Source organism: Bos taurus, chromosome 13 (assembly GCF_002263795.3).
Source record: "Bos taurus isolate L1 Dominette 01449 registration number 42190680 breed Hereford chromosome 13, ARS-UCD2.0, whole genome shotgun sequence".
Taxonomy (NCBI): domain Eukaryota; kingdom Metazoa; phylum Chordata; class Mammalia; order Artiodactyla; family Bovidae; genus Bos; species Bos taurus.
The window spans coordinates 72,911,342-72,932,599 of record NC_037340.1 but is presented as its reverse complement, the minus strand read 5'-3'; the positions used below and the strand labels follow the sequence as shown (position 1 = coordinate 72,932,599).

The 21,258-nt window shown below is 42.5% G+C and overlaps 1 protein-coding gene across 1 annotated transcript; it reads left to right on the top strand.

Annotated features, from left to right (window-relative positions):
• The first annotated feature begins 595 nt into the window (after positions 1 to 595).
• Positions 596 to 17,069, top strand: SERINC3 (serine incorporator 3). The gene is given in 10 exon segments (NM_001083412.1): positions 596 to 674; positions 7,545 to 7,706; positions 8,258 to 8,448; positions 10,006 to 10,085; positions 10,739 to 10,876; positions 11,003 to 11,172; positions 11,973 to 12,063; positions 13,341 to 13,521; positions 15,168 to 15,395; positions 16,264 to 17,069. Coding segments are annotated over 10 exon segments (1,419 nt in total). The 5' UTR covers positions 596 to 635; the 3' UTR covers positions 16,403 to 17,069.
• Positions 17,070 to 21,258: the final 4,189 nt, after the last annotated feature.

The following is a 21,258-nucleotide window of genomic DNA, read 5'->3' as shown; positions in this document are numbered from 1 at the left end:
TTGATGCTTTTGAACTGTGGTGTTGGAGAAGACTCGTGAGAGTCCCTTGGACTGCAAGGAGATCCAACCAGTCCATTCTGAAGGAGATCAGCCCTGGGATTTCTTTGGAAGCAATGATGCTAAAGCTGAAACTCCAGTACTTTGGCCACCTCATGCGAAGAGTTGACTCATTGGAAAAGACTCTGATGCTGGGAGGGATTGGGGGCAGGAGGAGAAGGGGATGACAGAGGATGAGATGGCTGGATGGCATCACCGACTCGATGGACGTGAGTCTGAGTGAACTCCGGGAGTTGGTGATGGACAGGGAGGCCTGGCGTGCTGCGATTCATGGGGTGGCAAAGAGTCGGACACGACTGAGCGACTGATCTGATCTGATCTGATCTGTACCCCAGATGTTGACAGAGCGCGCTGCGAGGGAATACACAGCAGGCGAAGGAATGTAACCAGCTCGACCCCTGCCAGTTGATCCCCGCCTTCTCCCCGAACCCCCAAGGCTGGTGGGCGGGGCCACGCGGTGACGCAGGCCGCACGTTTCCGGTCCGAGAAACCGTCGCGTTTCTGGGTGACGCCTCAGCCGGCAGTTAACCACCGTACTCTGAACTCGGGTGTCGGCCGCTTCCATCACCCGAGTCACCATGGGGGCCGTGCTGGGCGTCTTCTCCCTCGCCAGCTGGGTGAGTTCGGGGTCTAGTGTCTCTGCTGGTCTTATGGCTTGGGGCTGGGGGCGGGGGTGGCGCGACAGGGCTCCCCAAGCCGTGAGCCCCGAACGGGTCTGGGCCCCGGAGGCCCGGGGGTTGAGGGGCCGACCCTGGGTTGCAGAGGGTATATAAACCCCGGGAGGTCCAGGGTGAAATCCGCGATGCGCGGCGATCGGATGCGGCCGTTCTTCTTCTGCGTTTGCTGAGGAACGTAAGAGGCCAGGTCTCCATTGTTTACAATCTGATTGCCCCGCCCCCGCCAGCCTTCCGGCTCTGGGTTCCTCTGGAGCTGGGATGGGGCCGGGGCTGGGCTCTCTAGGCCGGGGCACTCTGGTTCGTTTCCAAGCGCCTTCTTAGGGTGGCGTCATTTATTTGGGCTGTGGGGGCAGGAGGTGTGTGGGGATAATATATTTATCTCATAGCACAGGATTTGGCAAAGCTACAGAGTATGTGGCAGAGGTGAGATTTTTAACCAAGGCCTGGGTGCGATTCTGGCTCAAGGGAAAGAAGGCCTTGTGGATAATTATTAAGAATTGGAAGTCATGGCCTGAACATTTTGGGGTCTCGTACAAGTCATTTCTTTCTGGCTTCACTTAAGATGAGGACCATCATCCCAGCATTCCTCGCCTCCAGAGCTGTTGTGAGGATGAAGTGAATAAATGGGTTGAATCACTTTGTAAATTGTAAACGTCATATTTGCAAAAGGAAAATTATGGTATCTATGGAAGAGACTATGCTAAGTTCACTCATACATTCGCTTCAAAGGGGCATGATTCCTTGACATCATTTCCTTGTTTCCTAATTCCCCGACTGACTTAATTGGCCAAGGAGTCAATCTCAGCTCATTCCACTATCCTATTTTAGGGACAGACTATATTTTCCATCCTTTAAGATTGTTGAACATAAAAGAGCTGTTGGTCACTTAAGGGCCTCGTGGCTTTCCAGTATTTTGACCTTGCCAAAAATAAGAACTCTTACATGGTTTATTTAATACACCTGTTTAGATACAAGTTTCATGAAATAATTCTTTGGCCTCTGCTGTACTTTTTTCTGTCACAGTAAAAAAAAAAAAAAAATCCTGGCCAGTTGATTTTTACAGTGTTTACAAAATAAGTGTTTTGCAAATACTTACAGTACATTTACAAAATTGCAGCATTTACAAAATATGATTTAGGGAAAAATAGTTAAGAAAGTCATTAACTAGGGAGTAATATGGTAATTTGAAACCTGAAACATATGGTGGCTTTGATGTAAAGCCGAGATTTGAGTTGATGCCATCAAAGCATTTCTACCTATAAATCACTTTTATAGTTTATTGATTTCTTTTGTTCAGTGGGAACAGCAAGTAATTCAGTGTACCAGGGAATGGAGTGAGTGAGGGGAAGGATAATTAAAAAAGAAAGGTAAAGGGGTCCAAATCATGTAGATACCCATTGATCAGTCTAAGGGCTTTGGCTTTTACTCTTTCCTGATTGTGGGGATCCATTAGAGAAAAGAAGAATGATGTGAACTGACACAGTGTTGCTGTGTGGAGAATAGATGGTGAAAAAGAAAGGGTGAAGCAGTGTAGGGGAGGAAAACCTTTTATTGGATTCTCTGTGGATTAGTGGTCGGGCCTGCAAATTAAACTAAGACAAATTAGCAAGAAAAAAGAGTTTGTACTTGTGCAACCCACATACATGTAGGAGTTTTCAGAGATGAACAACTCGAAAGAGTGGCTAGAATATAGGACTTTATTATATGCCTTTCTTAATGGGTGGAGGGGTGCAGGAAAGCGCTTCCCTAGGAAAAACAAAGAGGTTTCTTTAGGAAAGGTGAATGGGTTTTTAGGAGAACTAACAGGAGATAAGAAAGTGTGTGATAGTACTTGTTTATGTGAGTGCAGAGGTCTTTTTATCTTCTTCAAGGCAATAAAACTCTCTTGGAGGGAGAATTTATGGTAGTTGCCGCATTCAGTCAGATGAGAAATGCTCTGAGAGGGCATTTTTTCCCCTGCATCTTTTGAATCTCACATGTCTTCATCTTAAAATAATTTTTATACTAATTCAGGGTTCTGAATGGGTTACTACAGCAGCAAGATAGGAGCTATTGCATTTAATCCAGGTGAGAGATAATGGTGACTGGACCAGTGTGATAACTGAGGATGCTATGAAAGTAGCAAGATTCCGGATATATTTTGAGGTTAGAGCTGATGTGCTGATAAATGGAATGAGAGTTTTGGGAAAGAAGGCATCAAGGATGACTGCAAGGTGTTCGACCCGGGCACAGGAAGAGTGTGCCTGGGTCCTTGGAATCTTTAATCAATACAAATTAGTAAGAGGCCAGACGAGAATTTCAGGCAAGCAGGAGGAAGAAAAAACAAGCAACAGGTGCCCTTGCTTGCTCCCAAGGGGTGTAGGAGCTGGTTCCTTAAATGGGATGTGGGTAGGGACGGATCAGTGGGTTGAGTAAGAGATGTGGCTGAAAGCGGTCTGCTCGCCCACCCCCCCTACCCGCCCTGCCTTGGTGTTGTTACATGCAGGGACCATGCACAATACCCTGTGCTGTTTTGCTCTCTGCAGCTCAGAAGTAGCAGTTGGTTTGTGGTCCTGTTGTATCTTACTGTTCCTGCAGGCAGTTATTTTTAGTCCCTTACAGTTTCTTCGTATTCTCCTGTTCAAGGGTTGGTCCAGGTACAAGCACTCTGGGAAAGGGTCCCAGGTTCCGGCTTATCTCAAATAGAGTTATTTATGGAAATAGGTGTGGAGCCTTATACCAAGGTCACAGATGTGGAGCTCCACACCAAGGTCATCTCTGGAACTATCTGAGCCCCATAGCAACTGTTGCCATGAACCCCCCTGATCTAAACCAGCCTGCTCCCTGACCCCATATTAGGTACAAATACTCACCCTAACACTCACCCTCTAGCACCCTAACCAAGCACCTAATGCCACCCTTCCAGCAGGATTTTTTTTGTCTTGAGGCTATAAAAGTGAAAAGTGATAGTGTTAGTTGTTCAGTTGTGTCCGATTCTCTGCGACCCCATGGACTGTAGCCTGCCAGGCTCCTCCATGCGTGGACTTCTCCAGGCAAAATTACTGGAGTGGGTACCATTCCCTTCTCCAGGGGATCTTCCCAACCCAGGGATCAAACCCAGGTCTCCTACTAACTCTCGAAGGGGTCGGCTCTCCCTTGAACCGGCCCACTGTTCTAACAGGTGGCTCTCCATGGTCTGTCATGAGGTTGGCCCGCTGTGCTAACAGCCAGTCTGCCAGTCCAGTAAAGTCTTTTCTCTTATTCTGTCTCATGTCTGGAAATCTTTCCAACCTGCACACAGATCATGAAAATAGGGGAGTGACGTAACATATAGTAAGACACGTTTGTTCCACAGTTTGAGTACCTGTTGTGTAAAGGTGCAAAAGATAGAATGCTAGGTGCTCACCCCTGCCCACTCCAGGTACAGACAGTTATAAACAAGTAAGTAGGTGTACTGGTTTGCCAGGGCTGGATAACAAAAGACCATAAAGTGGATGACTTAAATAATAGAAATCGATTGGCTCGTGCCAGGAGCCGGCAACAGGCACTCCACTCATGACAAAGGTCGTGAGGAAGGAGGCTCGGCATACGCAAAGGCGGGATCGAGCCTCAGGAGTCCCCCTGGATATTCTCGAGCATCTACCCCCAAAAACCAGAGTCTGCCTACTTTATTGCTTTGTGCTCTCACCTCTGACTTTACTGGGGGCTGTCCGCCACCACCATCTCGCTCTCTCTGACAAAGAGTTAACTTACAGCTCCAATTAATAAAGTTTCTGGGCAATTAGGAGTGTTTAAATCCAAACCCCTCAGATAGCTCTCTAACTCGCCTGACAAGTTCACCCGGACTCCTACAGCTATGCATACGATTGTTTAGTCTCCCAGCCTCGAGAGGCATGGGAAGCTTAAGATATTCAAATAGCTTAGAGCCTCTCAGAGAGTTAGAAACTGTCAGAATAAAACTAGTAAAAGATTTCATTGATGAGCCAATGCTTGCTGCCAAGTTTCCACATCCCCTGTATTGTATCCTTGAATGTGTATTAATTAATATAGTTGGTATGTAGAAAAAATAAGTAGTGGCCTTGGTGCTAGCAACTTTAGACCCTTAAGGTAATAAATTCTTTCCTTTGTTGTAAACCCACTGCACCTCTGCCCTATAGGAATGTAACTTTATCTAACACCTTCGGAGGATGGCGCCAAACCTTAAAATAATTACTCTTAGAGAAAATAAGTCTTACGGTTGACAAACCTTTGTCAAGAGTCATAAAAAGTTAATAGGCCTTCTGGCCAGAAGATGATGTAAATCACCTAAACCATTTGTATACGATAAATTTGCAGGATAGAAACCCTGGTTTTTGATAAGGATCAAAGACTGCTGACTTTGCACGATTTCACATCCCCTATTATCCTCTATGTGTAACTTAGGGTATAAAAGCCCCTGTTGAAAATAAAGCTACGGGCCTTGCTCACCAAAGCTTGGTCTCCTCATGTTATTCTTTTCCTCAATTTCCAGCTGAGTCTCCATCTGGAGCGCGGAGGTCCTCTGCGACCATTTATTTGCCTGGGCTTCTAAGACCCACTCGAGAAGGTGTCTAAGGTGGGGCACCTTCCGCTATTCGAGAGGGCGCCTGCGGCCTCCGTGGTCAGAGCTAACCTGGTGTCACAGGTTATATTGATTTTCCGTGTAAACTAAGCTACTCAGCCTCTTTTCGCCACTGAATTTTCCTACTGAGCTATCATCATTCTGTTACTCTTTATATCTCTAATTAATATTTAAATAAATCGCTGACGCCGTCTCTCCTTCGAATACCCTGGATCAGCCAGGGCTGGACCTCGGCAGGCTCCTCATTTGGAGGCTAGAAGTCTGAGATTAGGGTGTCAGCTGGGTTGGTTCCCGGAACTCTGTTCCAGCTCCTTCCCTAGTTCCTGGTGGTTTGTTAGCAGTCTTTGGTGTTCCTTGGTTTATAGATCTCTGCCTTCATCTTTGCATGATGTTCTCCCTGTGATGCTCAACTGTGTCCAGATTTCTCCTTTGTATGACACCAGTCATGTTTGATTAGGGGCCCACTCTTCTCCAATAAGACATCATTTTACCAAATTATATCTGTAGTGACCCTGTTTCCAAATCAGGTCACATTCTGAGGTACTGGCGATTGGGACATAAACGTATGAATTTTGGAGGACATAATTCAACTGATAGCAAACAGTGGGCAATTATTATTAGTTTATTTAATTGACTAGAGAAAAAACAGCTAAAGGAGTTAGAAGCATGTGAGTGCAGACAAAATAAACTGGAAGCAATTAGTGTCATTGTTTTTAGCTGTAAAATGTCTGTATCTCTATCTGTGACCAGACACAGACTTCTGTTACGGTCTGTTGACCCAGACTGTAGTTAAGAATTGAAGACTGGAGCTGGGTGGTCAATTCCCCATGGCTGTTTTGATTATGGATATTACTGGGTATTGTGATATATGGAGCCCCTGCTATGAAAGAAATTATGCTAGGTGCTATATACTGCTGACATTATCTCATAAAAGAGTATTACTGGGGCCATACTGTAAACCAGAATCCCCCAGTGTCTGCATCTGCTGTTGCTGCTGATGATTCTGAATTAGCCTATCCTTGTAATGTGACTTGATAATGTCACCTGTCAAAGCAATTCAAGTGGTTTCCTAATCAGGCATATAGAAGAATGACTCAAAGTATGTCCTCTCATCTGGAATGCTTGTTAGGAGAGTTGAGCTGACCGAAGATCCAGGTGACTCTTTTTTTTCAAGTGGGGGAAGTTCACATAAGATTAACTATTTTAAAGTGTATAATTGTGTCATTTAGTACATTCACATGTTGTGCTGTCATAACATATGTCTGGTTCCAGAACATTTTCATCACCCCAAAGAGAAACTCAGGATCCACTTAGCAGTCAACTCTCTTCTCCCTGCTCCCTCCAGCCTCTGGAAACCACTCCTCTGCTTTCTGTCTCCAGATTGACCTGTTCTGGGTATTTCATATGAATGACATCACACAGTATGTGACCTTTTGTGTCTGGCTTCTTTCACTTGGCATCATGTTTTCGGGGTTCACCCATGTTGTACCAGCTATCAGTACTTCATTTTTATGGCTAAATAATATTCTGCCCTTTGTGGGTATACTATATGTTATTTATCCGTTCATCAGCTGATGGGCATTTAGTCTCTGCCTTTCAACAATTGTAGGTGGTGCTGTTTGGAACATTCATGTCCAAATTTTGTTTGAAAACTTCAGTTCTTTTGGGTGTATGTGTGAGTTGGAGTTACTGGGTCATATGATAATTCTATGTTTAATTTTGAGGAATCTCTGGGTTACTCTTCAATGGAGCCAAAAGTCTTTTGCTTTAAGGGTTTCTGTGTAATGTTGCCTTATGTTGTAATATTAGATTTGGTAGCTAGGATTCTCAGAAATCAGCAGGTGGAGTTAGGTTTCTGTTTTTCTTAGTATTAAGATATATTGTTTTTAAATAAAATATGCTGTCTGTGGGAACATAACCAACACTTACTGGGCCTTTACTATGTTTTAAGTACTGTGTTGAGTGCTCATTTAATATAGCAGTGTCTGAAGGAGGAAGATTCTGTTACTGAGTTTATTTTACAGATGGAGAAATAAGCTTACATTTTGTAACTTGCTGAGGTAAAATGGTAGAAATAACACTGCCTCCAGAGCTCATGCTTTTAACCACTTCCTCCCAGCTCTGATTCTCAGAGAAGGCTCTCAGAGCCTGGTGTGCTGGTCTTCCGCCCTGCAGGTTGGGAAGGAGGCCGCTGCAGGCCGCCTCACGTGGCGACGCTCTGCTCGTTGCAGGTCCCGTGCCTTTGCGGCGGTGCGTCCTGTTTGCTGTGCAGCTGCTGTCCCAACAGTAAGAATTCCACCTTGACTCGCCTCATCTACGCTTTCATCCTCTTCCTGGGCACCATTGTCTGTTGTATCATGTTTCATGAGGGGATGGAGACTCAGCTGAAGAAGGTAAGTAGAAGTAACAGTAGCCTTATTAATGTAGTGGTTTTAATTATTTCATGTTTTGCACAAATTTTAGTTGTAATTAGTATTTATGTCTTCACTATTGTGAAACTCAATCAAGTTCAGTGGATTGGTTGGGATCGTACATTTCAGTTCTAGTCAAAACAGAGTAGGAAGGTATTAGTCTTTTCCCAAAGTAAAGGTAGTATCTGAAGCAACATCTTTAGTCTAACACCTTTGGAAAAGATACTAAAAGAGTGGCCCTAAAGCTCTTTTAAATAAAGTATATTTAATTTTAAAAATTTAATCTAGACTAGCCTTTATTTGCAGAAAAGGGCCAAAAAGAGAGCACTTGACTTTTATTTTAAAACTGCAACTTGTTTATATTGTTCAGTGACAAGATTGTAAGTGAATTGAAAGCCAAAGCGAAAAGTCCCACAGGAGGGTCTTGCAGTTGTTGAAGTGGCCGGTTTTAGAAATCCAGGCTTTTCTGTGGTGGAATCGAATCTCTCTTTAAATGTGGGTATTCCCTTAGCATTAAAATGTTTTTGTTCCAGATACCTGGCTTCTGTGATGAAGGACTTAGTACCAGGATTACTGATATTATGGATAAAGAGTGTGATGTGCTGGTTCGTTATAAAGCTGTGTATCGAATCAGCTTTGCCTTGGCCGTCTTCTTCTTTGCCTTCTCTCTGCTCATGTTAAATGTGAAAACTAGTAAAGATCCCAGAGCAGCGATACACAATGGGTACGTAGGAATTATTTATTGTTTTCTTGTCATGGTGTTGTATCTTCGCCTTCGCAGTTAATGTTGCCATTTTGATGAAGGCAGTAGAGTACTTCTGTTATACATGGGAAGTTGTTTCAAGGTCATTTTCAGCTGGAGCTCTGCAGTATAGCGGGGGAGATAGAGTGGACAACGAGAATTTTTTTTGGTATTATTTATTTATTTAGTATTTAAAAAAAATATTTTTGCTTCAGGTTCGTACATTTCTCTGCACACCTATGAAACCGTTCAAGCATTGTACTAGGCACTTCACACACACAAACACACACATTTTTTTTCTTTCTATTGTTAAAAGATAAACATGTACCTGATATATTTAGACAGGATACAGAAAAATAAATAGTGAATATATTTGGGCCACTGATTGACATATTCTGTCGCTTCCCATTCCTGATCCCCAGTTCCTCTTGTACATGTATTTCAGAGAGGTTAAAGAAATTGCCTGAGATCTCTCAGCTAGAGAGGGTTGGCCCTAGGATTGAAACTCAAATCTGTTCAGCTCCAAAGCTGCTTTCTTTCTGCACTGCCATGCAAAGTAGTGTTTAAAGGTTCACTGAAAGCCAGGTTTGGTCTTGTGATGAGCTCTGTAATTGTGAACAAGGGGTTTATGTCCAGTTGCCTGATGTGCAGCTTGCCAGACGGCCAAACTGAGATGCTGAGATTTGCAGCAGAGACTGGAAGACACATCTTGGATCCGCCTCCCTGAAGGCCAGAGGCTGTAGAAACTTATGGGATAAAGAAGCAGGGTTGTCTTACTTGTGGGAATGGGAAGGTAAGGAACAGGTGCTGTAATCGGTGTTCTGCACAGGTCTTTATCTTAATTACAAGCTTGAAATGGCAACCGACAGTACTCTTGCCTAGACCATCCCTTGGACAGAGGAGCCTGGTGTCCATGGGATAGCAAAGAGTCAGTCACAACTGAGCGACTTCACTTTCACTTTCTTTAACAGGATACTTAGCATAATCAGGGAGTGGAGTTTTTGGCACTCTGAATTCATTGAACCACCTGTGCAGGCCCTGTTGTAGGGTCAGTAGTCCCAACCAGTCTTAACCAGCTTAAACTGGACAAAAACTAACTCCTGGTTTCTGAAAAACAGCTTAAGTCCCCGTTGCTGTAGCAACTCATACATCAGAGGCAAGTATCTATAGAGGTGGTTAAAGAGTCTTGGGATATATTATCTAGGCTGTAGGTAGGAAGGTATGAAATTTGAAAAAATTTAGACAAGCCTTGTGAAGGCAAGGCCACAAATAGAGGGGTTCTTTAACGAGCTGTTAAAGCAGGGAAACTCTAAGGTAATGTGTTTCTTTCTTACGAACGTGAATGATTGGGTCTCTGTGCTAATGTTTGTCCTCAAATTGTGTGAAATACTGAATGAAGTAGCTTCATGTCAGATGAAGAAACAAGCCCAATCATGTTGGAAGTGGCTAGTAAGGCTTTATTTTTGCATTTCAGAAGTTCATTTTCTCAATGAAAAGGAAAAATTAGCGTTTCATAAATGTACTTTTATGTTTTAATAGATTTTGGTTCTTCAAAATTGCTGCCATTGTTGGTGTCATGGTTGGATCTTTCTATATTCCTGGAGGCCACTTCAACACAGGTATGGTTCACTATAACAGGGGTAAATTATAATGTATACACACTCTACAGATGACTGCATTCATTACTGATTTTGCAGAACTGGTAATTAAATGAGATGGTGTTCAATTATCATGACTTGATACTAATATTAAGATATTAATTGACTGATTAAAGCCAGGAGACATTCAGCCCACTTCTCAGCTATTCTGAAACCAGATGTTAATTTTTTGCCAATATTTTAGGTTTCCCTTCTCACTTGGCAATATGAAGTTAATCGGGTTTGTCAACATAAGGACTTGTAACCATGTACTCCACTATCCCCGTTTTAACCTGCTTCCTTTTTGTGGCATCATATGGCATCTGTGGATTTCCACTGTGATTTATATCCCTGTGAGTAAAGGAAAGGGCTTATATCTTTTCCATTTGGATTGTCAGACCATGGGCTCCCCTTAGCACAAGCTAGAATCGATTTTAAAAGGTCTGAAACCCGACAGAACACTTGTCACAGAATGCCTTTGAGTTTGGAATTGTGATACTCTTGCTGTACTGCTCGAGACAGAATATGTCTTATTATTACCTTTTCTTACTTGAAACCTTCTTAGTGTGCTGGACAGTAACGTTCTGATATGTTGCTCCTGTGGTAAAGAATAACTTTGTGCTTTTGGTTTGTAGCCTGGTTTGTGATTGGCATGGTAGGGGCTGCCTTCTTCATCCTCATTCAGCTGGTGCTGTTGGTAGACTTTGCTCACTCTTGGAATGAGTCATGGGTAAATCGAATGGAAGAAGGGAATCCAAAATGCTGGTATGCCGGTAGGTGTCAAACCCCTATGAGAGCCATACTGCATCGTGCTACATTAAACTGGGTGAAAATTGATCCTCGTTAGTTTAAAAGCTTGTTATAACTGTGAGCATTCATGTTCATTTTCTCTTTTCTAGCTTTACTGTCTGTGACAAGCTTGTTTTATATCCTGTCAATCATCTTTGCTGGGTTGCTGTACACATACTACACCAAACCAGATGGCTGCACAGAGAACAAGTTCTTCATCAGTTTTAATCTGATCCTTTGCGTGGTGATTTCGGTTTTGTCAATCCATCCGAAAATTCAGGTATGGTTGTGATTTCTGCTTCTTCCTCCTATGAGAGATTTTTAATTAATGCTAAACTTGAAACCTAGGTAACTTTTTATATGAATTTATGTCCAAGTTTATCTACTTAAACATTTTTCTACTGTAGCATAATAAAGTCTTCATAATTATATCTTAATCATAAAATGTGCCATTGAATGTCAGTATTATAATTAAATGAATAATTTCCCTATTATTTAAGGGGAAAAAAAACTATGTAACTTGAGAATTTATTGTCCTTATAAAATTGTTTATATCACAAGAATGATTCTTAGAAATCTTTAGCAGAGATATTTTAGGGGAATTGAACTAGAAACATATGATTTTAATATTTAAAACACAACTCATGCTCCTGAGTTTCCTCATTTAAATACCATATTTTAAAAATTCATGGATTTTTAGATACGAAATATGAAAAAACATCACCTATCCTTTTAAAAGTGAGAAAACTGAAGGTCCAGAGAGTTGATGGATTTCCTAGCTAGTTAAGGGCAAAGCTTAGCTTTGATTTCACTATACCAGGGAACTAGTGGTGAATCCAAGCCTTTGTATGATCCACAGGAATTTCCAGGGTTATGAAATGCCTGAGAATTGGTGGTACATGCCTCCTCTTTCTTGGTTATTTTTCAAGCTAACTTAAACTGAAAGGTTACTTGTCATCTTTGATCTGTCAAGCAGAATCAGAAGGTTCTCAATAACAGCTCAGTGGGTCCCAGGAAGTACGCTTCTAGAAGTTCAGCCTTTGCAGTCCCTATGGCATTGTTTCCTTTCCGATTCCACAGGAACACCAGCCTCGTTCTGGCCTCCTGCAGTCTTCTCTCATCACCCTCTACACCATGTACCTTACGTGGTCAGCCATGTCCAATGAACCTGGTAAGCAGATTCTAAAAGCACATTCATTTGATGGAAAGAAACTAAGAAATGGGAGTTCTCTGGCAGTGCAGTGGTTAGGACTCAGCTTTCACTGCTGTGGGTGTAGGCTTGATCCCTGGTTGGAAACTTAAGATCCCACAAGATGTGCCATGCACACCAGGAGTAAAAGAAAGTAGGAAATTACTCCTTTGGTGGGTGCCAGAACTAGAGCTGGAGCAAATGTCAGACAAACGAACAAACAAAAACTTCACTTAAATGTACAATGTCTTTGGTATTTACCTTTCAAATTTTATTCTCCATGTCTGCTCCTAACTGTTCAGAGCTGAAAGCCTAAAGGACCACCTGAAGGACCTTTATGTGGTCCAGGCTTTTCCCCAGACTAAATCAGATTAGTTAAGAGTTGGTTAAGAGCAGAAAAAGGCAACGTTGTTTTGGCCCTTTGTAGAATTACATTAATTGAATTTTATGTTGGTGGTGCAGGCTTAAGAAACAGCTGCAGGAAATCTCCTTTTGTAGGTCTTACGGGATTGTTTCTCAGTAGAGTATCCTGTGGAAAACCATTGCTGCAGACCATCTAATGATGACGCAACTTATTTTTGTTGTATTCCTGTATAACTGTGCAGAAACAGGACTAGGGCTAAACTCCTTGTGCCTTTTTTTTTTTTAATAACCAGGCCAAATTTATTGAATCTACCTTATTTTGCAAACAAATTTATCTTTTTTAAACTGTTTTATATTGGGTTATAGTTGATTAACAGTGTTGTGATAGTTTTGGGTGTACAGCAAGGTGATTTAGTTGTACATTTTCCCATTTAGGCTGTTACATAATACCGAGCAGAGTAGGTCCTTGTTGGTTATCCATTTTAAATATAGCAGTGTGTACATGTCCATCCCAACCTCCCCACCACCCTTCCCCCGGTAACTCTAAGTTCCTTCTCTAAGCCTGTGTAAACTCCTTATATTTTAAGCACACGACTGTAGAGCCCCAAAGACTTGCTAGTTAAACTTCAAAACCAGTGAAATCAAGATTGACATTTATGAAACTGGACAAATACTCTGTTGCTGTAGTTTCTTGACTCTTTCTTGAAAACCAAGTCTTTGATTGCAACACAGATGTGTTACTGACTGCCCAGTTGCAGGTTCTTTGAAGTAGAACATTCTCATGTTTGAAATTATGTTTTGCTACCACGACTGAGTGATGTGTAAACACACCCCTCAAATCCTTTTGGACCCCCATGAGTTATCCCTAAAGATAAAAAGCAGTTTCTCATTGTCAGATCGTTCCTGCAACCCTGGCCTGTTGAGCATCATTACGCACATGACCTCATCCACCTTGGCTCCTGCGAATACAACTGCTCCGGCCCCTACCCCTGCTGTGCCGTTACAGAGCGGGCCTTCTCTGAATAAAGAGAATTTCATTGGGCTGTTAGTCTTTGTTCTCTCCCTTTCCTATTCTAGGTAAGTTACAAAGTCCTTGACTTGCCTCAGTTAACCCTGCAGTGTATGTTTCTGTAAGTTCAGTAAATCCTCTTGTGAAATGATTTCCCCCAGCCTTACTAAGAGATTCTCCTTTGTATAGGAAGATAAAGCTCTTACCTGACCTGACTCTAGATTAGCTAGAATAGTGGCTCTGAAATTTGGTTGGGCTATCTCTTTTTTTTTAGGGCAATGTTTATTTTATGATCATTGTAAATAATATAAGCAACTAGCAGAATTTTATGCACAAAATGCTCAAGTTGGTATTTAATCCAAAACCTCAGATACAATATGTTAGCAGTTTGCACTCATTCTCTCACCCATTTTTATTGATTGATATTGTCTATCTAATAGTGTGTGATACTTTAATAATTTTAAAATGTGAAATAATACAAATAGGCAAAGATATATTTATATAAACTAACAGCATAAGTGAGGGCAGTTTAAAGTAGGAAATGAAATTGTCCTCCCTCTAAATTCACCTTTTCTGTGGTTAAATTTTGGCCCATATTATTTCAGACTTTTTTCTTTTGCTTATACTTACTATCTATTAATCTATTTGTATCTATATTATTATGTATATTTTTATAAATAGTTACATAATCTTATATCACTTGATAATATAATTTAAAAATAGAGACCATACTATATAATAGTATAACAGTATACTATTCTGAAATACATACGAATTTGTCATAATTTGGACAGCTTTGCACACATAATGTGTAGTTTTACCCTTTTTTTCCCTTTTTTTCTTTTTTTAATTATTTCTTAAAATATGGGTTGGCAGTCTACAGCCCTTGGGCTGACTTCCTATTTCTCTAAATAAAGTTTTATTGGCTTACAGCTATGTTCATTTTTTTCATGTTCTCTGTGACTATTTTTGTTTATTTCCTTTGATTCTTGATCTTAAGAGGAAAGCTTTTAATCTTTCACTATTAAATACAACTTTTTCATAGAGGCCCTTTATCAATTTGAGGAAGTTTTCTATTTCTAGTTTGAGTTTTTATCATAAAAAAAGTATCAGATTTTTGCCAAAAAAAATTTTTTTTAATGTCTGTTGAGATGTTCATGTGGAATTTGTCCTTTATTTGTATGTACTTTTTTATTCAATCATTTAACAAACTTTTAGTGAGTATCTGCTGTGTATTAGACATGCATAGATGACTAAGGTCATTGCCAGAAGGTCATTCCTTGTGAATAGCAAGGAAGACAGGAGTGGTTAAGTGATACGGCAGAAGGAAGAATAAGGAGCTACAGCAATTTAATCCAGCCTAGCAACGGGGTGACGTCAGAGAAGACTTCCTAGAGGACACGGCATGATTAGAGAGTTAAAGAGTGAGTGAGTTAGCTGGGCGAAGGCGGGCATTGCATTCTGAACAAAGGAGAGATACTTCTGAAGTCCTGGAAGCAGACACCGTAAGCATAGTGTATTTTGGGAAACCCCTCCAGGCAGTTAAAGCATCAAATTGTAACTGTTAGGATCAGAACTTTAAGCAAACCCTTCAGAAGCCCTTCAGTCCCCGAAGCAGGAGCAGTTTAGAAATAACCTTCACGTGTACAGGCTCGTGACAGCACTTCATCTTCATGGCCCCCTTCTGATTTACCTTTCTGGGATCACTTTCCAGCATCCGCAATTCCAGCAATAGCCAAGTAAGTAAGCTGACGCTGTCGGGCAGTGACAGCGTGATCCTCCGAGATACGGCTGCCAATGGTGCCAGCGATGAGGAAGATGGACGGCCTCGGCGGGCAGTGGACAACGAGCGAGAGGGGGTGCAATACAACTACTCCATGTTCCACCTCATGCTCTGCTCGGCTTCCCTGTACATCATGATGACCTTGACCAACTGGTACAGGTAGGAGGCAGAGAACTGAGGAAGCCCACCCAGCCCCTTGGCGTGGCCTGTAAAAGCTCCTGACCTCAGAATCCCCTTCTTTTACCCATATAATGAAAGTATGTTCAGTGCTCACACTTTCCTGAAATACTTCTGACTTTTTTTTCTCCTCTTGCATTTAAAATCCAGTTGGAATACTTTCAGTTAAAATCATGGGAAGCCCTTCCAAACTTGAGTAACTTGAGAGAGAAAATCATGACATAAAGCAATCTGACTTGTCTTTTGTTCCCTGAGTTTTCTTTGTCTAGAGATGGCCATGTAGAGTATTCTGATCAAAGGGAACATCTGGTAAAGCAGGGAGGATTCAGTAAATTCATTTCAGTTTTGAATTTTACCAGTATGTAGAATAGGCAGATGTCCCTGAAGAACTTTTTGCAGGGAATGATCAGAGTTCTTCATGCAGGCTAAAAGATAAAAGCTGTTTGAGTGGCAGAGCCCCCTGCTCATAAAAATGAAAAAATAGCAACTTTATCAAGTCCTTTCTGGTAACTGACTACAGAGTAGTGAGTGTCAGGCAAGTTTCAGTGGAGAATTTCTTAGCTTTTGCTGAGGGGCTGCTATATGCTGAAATTAGGCTCCTTTGCTTAACTCTCAGGGGCTTCCCTGGTGGCTCAGTGGTAAAGAATCTGCCAGCCAAGCAGGAGACATGGGTTCGATTCCTGGGTCGGGAAGATCCCCTGGAGAAGGGCATGGCAACCCACTCGAGTATTATTGCCTGGGAAATCTCATGGACAGAAGAGCCTGGTGGGCTGTAGTCCCTGGGGTTGCAAAAGAGTCGGACTTAGTGACTAAACAACAGCAACCATCTAATTCTCTGCTGTTTTCTCAGCCCTGATGCAAACTTCCAGAGCATGACCAGCAAGTGGCCAGCTGTGTGGGTCAAGATCAGTTCCAGCTGGGTCTGCCTCCTCCTCTACGTCTGGACCCTTGTGGCTCCGCTTGTCCTCACCAATCGAGACTTCAGCTGAAGCTGAGTGCCAAGGACACCACTGAAATTCATAAAGGTCTCCTTTGCTGAAAGCTCACTTACTGTTTACTTTCGCTTCAACTAATATATTAAGCAAATGCTTTGCAAATAAGACTATATCCAGGTTTATATCGGAGGGCAAGATGGAATAATGCTTGATGCAGGATCAGAACCTTTCATTTATATCTCTATTGTGTTTATTTGTAAGGATAGAGAGCAAAAGGAACATTATGTTTTAAAGTGAACTACAGCTGTGCTGTGAAGAGAGTTCTTTATTAAGACTTGTAGGTTCCTACAACTTTGATTTAAAATGTAAGACAGAAAAATATTGGATACTTGAGGTTGTCATTAATATATTTCTATTGCAGTATCTTTAAAGAACAAAATAATTATAATGATGCATTTCTATGACAGTTTTCTTCTGTGAAAGTCTTTACTGTGTGATACAGGCCCTCTGTTCAGTCCTTAAACTCAGTGCTTGGGGAAAGGAGTCTGTGTGCAGGTCTTGCCCCAGAAGAGGGGTTGTTGGTCTGGCTGCTGCTTCTACGTCTTGAGTTTTTTTAATTTCCTTTTTATTTTTTATACTACAGCATTGATGCTGCTTGATTCAAGCCTGTGGCTTTGCTAGAAATGTTAATTTCAATAAACGCTTTGTATGTTTGGTTAAACTGAAGATTCACTTGAAAAACTGGTGCAGCTTTAGTCTATGTCATTATCTTGTTACGAGTATGTAAAACTACAAATGCATGTGAATATATTATATTTGCACTATAAAGGTATTTGATTAAAATAGAAAGACTTACGCTTTTTAAGGTCCTTTCTTTAACAGCTTTGATGAGTTAGCAGCGTTCTAGGTTTTTCATTTTTTTAGACTTTTTTGGGCAGTAAGGTTTATAAAGCATCTTCCAGAATGCTCTCCTGTTCCTTCTAAAGTTTAAGGTCTGACCAGTGAGTAAAGTCTTGAACTCATTCAGAAGTTCTACTAAATGTCTTTCCTGGGCAAGACACTTGGGTAGATGAGAGACAAGGCTTGTGTTCTCTGGCAGCTTCTTTGGGAGAGGTGGCACACGGAAGGATAGAGCAGTCTGCGTGCTCAGCGAAGGTTTACTGCACGTCTGTACCAGGCCCCTTAGGCCTGGGATACAGCCTCAAACAGACAGACACCGGCTCTGCCAGCTTGGACTTAGAGTTTCAAAGAGGGTGAAATGAGCTGACAGGTGATACAACGTGTTGTAATTAGTGCTGTGATTTAGGAATTGCAGAGAACTCACAGGAGAGGTGCTGGGTGGGGAGTGTCATGGTAGGCTCCCTGAGGAAAGTGATATCTAAGCCCAGAAATGTTAGGAGTTCACTAATGAGAGGAATAGAGGAGTGGAGTGGCATTGCTGAAGGATAGACTAAACGGTATGTTACAGGTAGGGAGATTTAAAAAAAAATACATCGTGTTCAGTGGCGCTTTAATGGAGAGAAGTGGTCTGGGACCAGGCCACGAAGGGCTTTGTAAACCACACTGAAGAGTTTGGACCTTGTGCAGGGGCAGCAGGGAGCACAGAGTGCTGTGGGCAGATGGTCTCGTCAGTCACTGCGGCTGATGTATGGAGAAGGGATCTAGAGAATGAGACCGGGGCAGTCCTTAGGAGATCTGAAACAGAGAAGTCAAGTGAGAACAGAAATTGACAGCTGAGAGCTCCTCAGTAATTAAACGTTTTAACTCGGCAGTTGATTAGCTGTGGGAGAGAGGTCGATCCTGAGCGATGCTAGTTTAGCCACCTGAAATCTCTGGTGGTTCTGTTTATATGGTGAGAAAAACCAGAAGGGGAGGAACAACCTGTGCTCGAAGGAAGATGGAGGTGGTCTCTGAAGATGGCTGTTTGGGTTTGGAAGCATGCTTTTGTTATTTTCTGTCAGGCTGGTCAGTAAATATTTACTGAGTATATACTATGCTTTACAACCTTAGGCAAAGACAAGCCATCTAAGCCTCAGTGTCTCCTTTGTTTGAAAGTTTATCTTGGTACGGAAGAGCATTTAGAGAGTAAAATTAGTTTGCAAAGTGCTTAACCATTGTAAGCATGCTGGTGGTAGCTGCTCATCTCCACATGGGCTAAAATGAGACTGGTCAGTAGTCGGAGGTCAGAGGTGTTCAGCCGTAATCTAATGGAGGTGAGATTTGAGGGTTCTTACAGAATTAGACACGGCCTAGAGGGGACAGTCTCAGCTGAGCTGTAGGTGCGGGGTCAGGAAGCAGGGCTGGATAGGAACTGTTGGAACTACCACCATTTAAACCAGTTCTTTATACCATGGCTCAGAGAGAAAATTGCCAGGGATGTGGGGGACAGTTAGGGAAGGTATAGCCCCTTACTCTGCCGGTGTAAAGCAGTCACCCCATTTTCCTTAAAGAAGGGCCAGCCAGATTAAGACTTTTAAGGGTCCTGAACTTTAAAAACATCACCGTGTACCACCCCTCCCCCACCTTATGTCACTTAAAAGCAATACTAAACTGTAAAATAAGTGTAACAGAGTCCAATAAAGGTTTTATTTTTTTCTCATGATGATAACTTCGATATTAATTTGAAATAACAAATTCTCTTTTAAAACCGAGGGGGCAGAGTCCCTGCTTTGCTTGGTTCTAAGAGCAAGTTCAAGCTGGCCTGTTGCTGGGACAGCCAGTAGTGTGCTCAAGTTCCGTTCAGTTCAGGTCAGTCACTCAGTCATGTCCGACTCTTTGCGACCCTGTGAACCACAGCATGCCAGGCCTCCCTGTCCATCACCAACTCCTGGAGTCCACTCAGACCCACGTCCATCGAGTCGGTGATGCCATCCAACCATCTCATCCTCTGTCATCCCCTTCTCCTCCTGCCCTCAATCTGCCCCAGCATCAGGGTTTTTTCAGCTCTTAACATCAGGTGGCCATAGTATTGGAGTTTCAGCCTCAGCATCAGTCCTTCCAATGGACACCCAGGACTGATCTTCTTTAGGATGGACTGGTTGGATCTCCTTGCAGTCCAAGGGACTCTCAAGAGTCTTCTCCAACACCACAGTTCAAAAGCACCAGTTCTTCAGCACTCAGCTTTCTTTATAGTCCAACTCTCACATCCATACATGACCACCACTGGAAAAACCATAGCCTTGACTAGATGGACCTTTGTTGGCAAAGTAATGTCTCTGCTTTTTAATATGCTGTCCAGGTTGGTGTACTCAAGACTCAAGTGAATTATACATGTTGAGTGCTGAATTATACACATGCATTAAAAAAAAACAGTATTTTAGGGAAGCTCAGGATTCCACTGTAAAGCAAGGGGGTATTTTGAATCCTCAGACCTCATGGTGTCGTCGCATTCTAGAAGAGTCCCCTGGTGCCTCATCGCCATGAGGCAGGCCTGTCTGTCCCCCACTGTTGCTGACTGGGGGCCCTGGCTCCAAGGCCAGCCGTGTGCCCTAGGAATTCATTAAAGACAACAGTGTGGCTGCCACTTCTGCATGCTTAGAGCTGGGAGAAAGCTTGTCGGCCCTTCTCGGATTTCCCTTTCTAGGTTGCTCTTGCTAGGCATTCTGTTGGATGGGAAATAAAACTCTTGATGATCAAAGATACTCCCAAAGAATGGCTGTGGACCTGGTTTTCCGTGCTTTTGATGTTCTGGACCAAACCACAACTCAGACCTAATTTAAACCCAACAACTTTTGTGTTCATTCCAAGTCCCTGCTTGATGATATTTTTCTTTTTACACATTGAGGCTAAAGTGAATATTCAGTACTATGAGGCATGTGTTTGATCTCTGTGGATGGATGGCAGATGCCAGGGTCGTGCTTATTAATGGGAGCTGCTGTTCATCTCTTTACACTTTGTGTCGGTCTCTCCATCCTTTTTACTGCCCAAATCGGGCCACCTGCTCAGCGGGCTCCTCACTACTGCTGGGTGACTTCAGTCACATGGTGCCTGCATCCTCAGGTGAAGAAAAATGAGAGCTGCCCCCAAATAGCAACACGTCCCAAGCAAGGAACAGATATTATCCACAGCCCTGTAAAGTGGTGATGATTCTCCCCTTTTGTAGATCACACTGAGATGTAGAGAGGCTAGTGTCTTGCCCACAGACACTTTAGTAAGAAGCAAAGCAGAGAAACAAATCCAGGGCTGATTTAGATCCCAGTCTCCCTTGGCCCAAAAGGATGTAGGAGACGAGATAAACTATAGAGACTGCTTCATGTAGGGGGGCCAGGCCAGCTGGCTCTCTACCCATTATTAATGAAGGAAAATTAGTAGCTCCCTGAAAGCAGTAACTGCTGTCCTACTGGGTCAGTGTATTCCAAGAGGGTTGGTACCTTATCAGATAAGAGAGCAAACATTTGGTTAAAGTTCTTCTTTTTTTCCACAAAAGTAGTGCCCTTAAAGGAATTTATTACCAGCTTTTTAAAAAAATTATATATATATATAATTTTTATTAATTTGGCTGGGCCGGGTCTTAGTTGTAGCATGTGAACTCTTAATTGCAGCATGTAGGATCTAGTTCCCTGACCAGGGATTGAACCCCGGGCCCCCTGCATTGGGAGTGCAGAATCTTAGCCACTGGACCACAAGGGAGGTCCTCATCCATACTCAGCAGCTTTAAACACAATACCATGAAACATTTGGTGCCATTTATTGTGTAGAAGTGCTGAACAAGTACTGTGAGGCGTGGGCACTGGAGAAAACTAAGGGGTATTTTAGAAAACTCGTAGAAAAAACTCCTATGGCTTCTAAAGTACCTAAGTTGATCCTTTTAACACTGTTATGGAGGTAAAAAGAATTGAAGCCATGAACTCTGTCTTTCCAGACGTGAGAAACAGACTAAGTTCTTTGAGAATGCTGACCTGAAGAGCTGG